Raw genomic sequence first — 4103 nt, forward strand, 5'->3', positions numbered from 1 at the left:
TTAGTAGTAGTAGAAGGAAGAATAGGATTAAGTTCTTATAAAATGAGCTACAGGAGGAGTAACTTTGAAATCGAACCTGGGATTTGCCAATTATTTTTTTCTCATTATTTAATTGGCTGTCAGTCCCGTGAATGGAACCAAATTGGCCAGTAACAAATCGTCACCTAATTTAAGTCTTACATACAAGTTAATTAAACTTGTCTTTTTGAGATACATAGTCAGTTAACATGAATGTGCAATCGGAGAGCCTTCCTCCCGATCTTACTCATCCTTGATTGGGATTGTTACTCATAGCTGGAGCGTAACTTAAGGGAATGCTAAACCGATTATCCAACTCAATCAAGGTCAAATAATACTTTTGCAATCCGTACATCCAATACAGAGATTTTTCACCGAATGGAAATGTGGGTAAAACAGGAGGCTTTTAGCATCGCCTTAACGCAGGAAAAATCCAGTGTATGTGAGGCGCGGTGGGATCGAACTCGGATCCACAGATTGCTAGTTTGTAGACCGAGCGCTGAGCCACTCGACGCCTCACTTGCCGATTATGAGTATTTTGACATACAATCGCCCCAAATTTTTTGATAAATAAATACAGAAATATAATTGTATAAGGATGTGTATATATAAGTAAGAATTACCAATAAAATTATGTTCTAGAAATTTTAAGCAACGCGCACAGACTATTTGTGAGCAACGCGCTCACAAATAAAGTGTAGACTGCAGATAATGAAGTGGAATGAAGTGCAGTTACGTGCAATTCCACGGCACTCGTGATATGATTAATGATGTGTGTGTAAACGATATGTAAACAATTAAATACGCTTTACATATAAAAAATTGTAACATTCTCATTTTTTCATGAGTTGGAAAACGTGTTCAAATTAGGAGAATCTATTAATTTCTAATAATTGAATTTCTCTAATGTAGTTCCACTAGTCAACAGATTATGATAGGTTAGTCCGAACGAAGTTAGGTTATTGCCTTCAAATCAATTGAAAAATAATTCGTTCTAATTATCAAGCTATAATTATGGCTGTATCTGCTTTTATCCGTTGTTCACACTTTCGACGTTTAGTTGGCGTAAGCAACAATGTTGTTGCCTTATTTCCGGATTCCGTGTGGTATTTGGTATGTTTGCAATTCCTTTGTAATGAAGCCATCGTGCTATTTGTCTATTGCAATTTTTCTCATTTCGACTATGTACAAATTATTTAGTTGCTATACTAATTATTTTACGGTTGCAGAATCGTATTAAATCACAATCTTATGCAACATCTATCAGTGAAATCGAAGATACAACTAAAACTAATATAAAGAAATCTGAGAAAAAAATAAGCAAAGCTATGATGATGTATTTACAACGTGCAAAAGAACATGGTAGTAACTGATTTTTTTAATATATATATATATATTTTTTTATAATTTTGTAAAATTACTAATGTTTTTTATATTAACTTTAAGACCAATAGTATATAAACAATATTTTTCTATACATAAGTTATTGTTTAAATTTATTAGATGCATTCATGAAGGAAGAGATCTTAGAATATGAGATAGGGAAAAGACATCTGGCTAATATGATGGGCGAAGATCCGGAATCTTTTACCCAAGCAGATATAAATGTATGCAATTATATAAAAAAAAAATCATCCTAATTTGATAAATATTTGAGTTAATATCTAAAGTCTCATGTGATTGTTACTTTTAGAGATCAATCGAATATCTATTTCCATCGGGACTATTTGATCCTAAAGCTCGGCCAATAATGGAACATCCAGACAAGATTTTTCCAAGCAAAAAAGTAGCAGAATTTGATGAAACTGGAAAACCTTTCCATTCTATGTTTTATACCTCAAAGCCAAATTATTATGAGACACTATATGTAAGTTTTTATAATAGTTATTATAGATATATGAAAGAAAGTAATTAATAACTGAAAATTATTTTTATTTACAGAATATTGTCGATAATATCGAGATTCTGAATGATATTGAAGATTCATTGATAAAGCAAGGAATATTGCCTATGGACAGAATGTATGTTGAATATTCAGTTTATATAGAATGTGTATTTGTATACAGCTTAATTTATAATTTAACAAATATCCTGCAAAATATCAAATATAAATATTATTTTAAATACATATTTTTAGCGATCTAGTAGGTTCCTCGTGGTTGACACAGAATGATATTGAAAAATTATTTCTTGAAAGGCTTAACAATTTTGAGGTAAATATAATATTAATATTGATTAGCTACAAGAAAATTTAAACAAAATTGTAACGCATGATTTAATTTAACTCATAAATGGATGATAATCTTTTCAGTACAATTATCTTATTACGTCATTAGAACGACTATGCGATCATCCACTATCGAGACGTGCAACAGATTTCATTTTAAAATATTGTAGAACACGTAATACCCATTTTAAGGAGATAGTATTACCTGTAAGTATCTATATATAATGAAAATAAAGTTTCAATTAATGTAAAGATTTATTATTACATGTTAAGTTGGAACATGACAGCACAGGAAGGCCATATGTCACAGTCAAAAGTAAGTAAACACAACTTTAACATTCACAGAAGATTAGCAAGTATATGTATCATAAAACTCATTATTGTTAATGATTTCAGATTGCATGAGGAAGTCTGCAAGAGGTGAAGTAACAATTTGGGGTAATGGCTCTGGTAAGATTGTCATTAATGGACGTGACATCGGATACTTCGAAGATTTTCAGCATCGTCAACAGGTGAGTTATTCTTTGCTTAAATCCTCGTAAGAAAAGTTGGTACTAAATTTTTATTAAATAATATATCAAGTTTTTACGTAAATCTTCGAAAATTGTAATACATAACATAATTCGGTTAGAGATAATTTCTACTATTTATGTTAAAATAAGATATATAGTTTGTATGTACTCTAGTTCACTCTTTTTTAAAAAATGATATTTTAACTTTTTCAATAGCAATTTTTTCTTAACTTTGACTCAAACGAATTACCATGCAATATTTTTTTAGTCGCGTATTGATTATGATAATAGAATTTCAATGTTTTCTTCGCTACATATTCAGATATCTGAACGATTATAGGCGTAATAATGTGCTTATTCAAAAAATCTAAAACCCAATGTTCACGATGCTAGAAATCGGTCCGAGAACTCGGACAGAGAAAAAATTAACAAATCACATTTGAACAATTTGACATGACTATTGCGATTGGTCAATTCTTCATCTGAGGTTTCGGACCGATTTCTAGCATCGTGGACTCAAGGCTTAAGAATAGAATACTTATATGATTCCATTAAGTAATACCAATAAGTGGAAGTTTGCATTAAAGAACTTTTAAAAATATCTTAAAATTGTTTTATGTGTCAATTTTTGACATTCTGCTCATTGGATAACTAAAAAAATACAAAAATTGCAAAATGGTGAAGGACTTTTCGACTCGGTTTGCTCTTTCCACAAGCAGTTTGTCAAATAATTTGCGATACCCTATATAATGTTTCATTTTTCATGGAATTTTCGAAAACATGTTCTAATACATACATAATACTATTACATCACATTTTACACAAATGGTTCTAGTTTTTTTTTTTCAATGCCTTTGGAACTACGCATATGACATCATCTAACAACACTCCATGTGGCCACGCGCCCCGACAGCGTCTCTAGGTGCGTGCGGAGAGACGCTGTTAGCGTTATTTGTGTTATTCTATCGTTTCCTTGTTTCACGTCTAAAGGCCGCGACACAGACTTTTGCATAAAGCATAATGCATAGTGCATAAACGAATCAACTAATCAGAATCTTTCCTTTCCTCCCATTCCATGGAAAAGAAGAATTTCGATTGGTTGATTCCATTATGCACTATGCGTTATGCGTTATGCAAAAGCTTGTGTCTGGGCTCTAATAAACGATGAAGATAGAATGACATAAATAGTGCTAATAGCGTTTTTCTGAACGCACCTTCTGTGCGAGGAAGGGGATGGAGCGAGGGAGGGAGGGGGGAAGAGAGGGGGAGAAACATTCCATAGGTACATTGTCACATCATGATTTTTAGAAAAACGGCATTAGACCAAAAACAACAAATCCTCAAAA

The 4103-nt window shown here is 32.0% G+C and overlaps 1 protein-coding gene across 1 annotated transcript; it reads left to right on the top strand.

Moving 5' to 3' along the window:
• Positions 1-774: 774 nt before the first annotated feature.
• Positions 775-3133, top strand: mRpS9 (mitochondrial ribosomal protein S9). Its single transcript, XM_018506968.1, has 10 exons — positions 775-1131; positions 1248-1380; positions 1522-1625; positions 1712-1885; positions 1960-2039; positions 2156-2231; positions 2330-2452; positions 2519-2561; positions 2642-2757; positions 3098-3133. The coding sequence occupies exons 1-10, from the start codon at positions 1033-1035 to the stop codon at positions 3101-3103; spliced, it is 954 nt and encodes a 317-aa protein (XP_018362470.1). The 5' UTR covers positions 775-1032; the 3' UTR covers positions 3104-3133.
• Positions 3134-4103: the final 970 nt, after the last annotated feature.

Source organism: Trachymyrmex cornetzi, unplaced genomic scaffold (assembly GCF_001594075.2).
Source record: "Trachymyrmex cornetzi isolate Tcor2-1 unplaced genomic scaffold, Tcor1.1 scaffold23, whole genome shotgun sequence".
Classification (NCBI taxonomy): domain Eukaryota; kingdom Metazoa; phylum Arthropoda; class Insecta; order Hymenoptera; family Formicidae; genus Trachymyrmex; species Trachymyrmex cornetzi.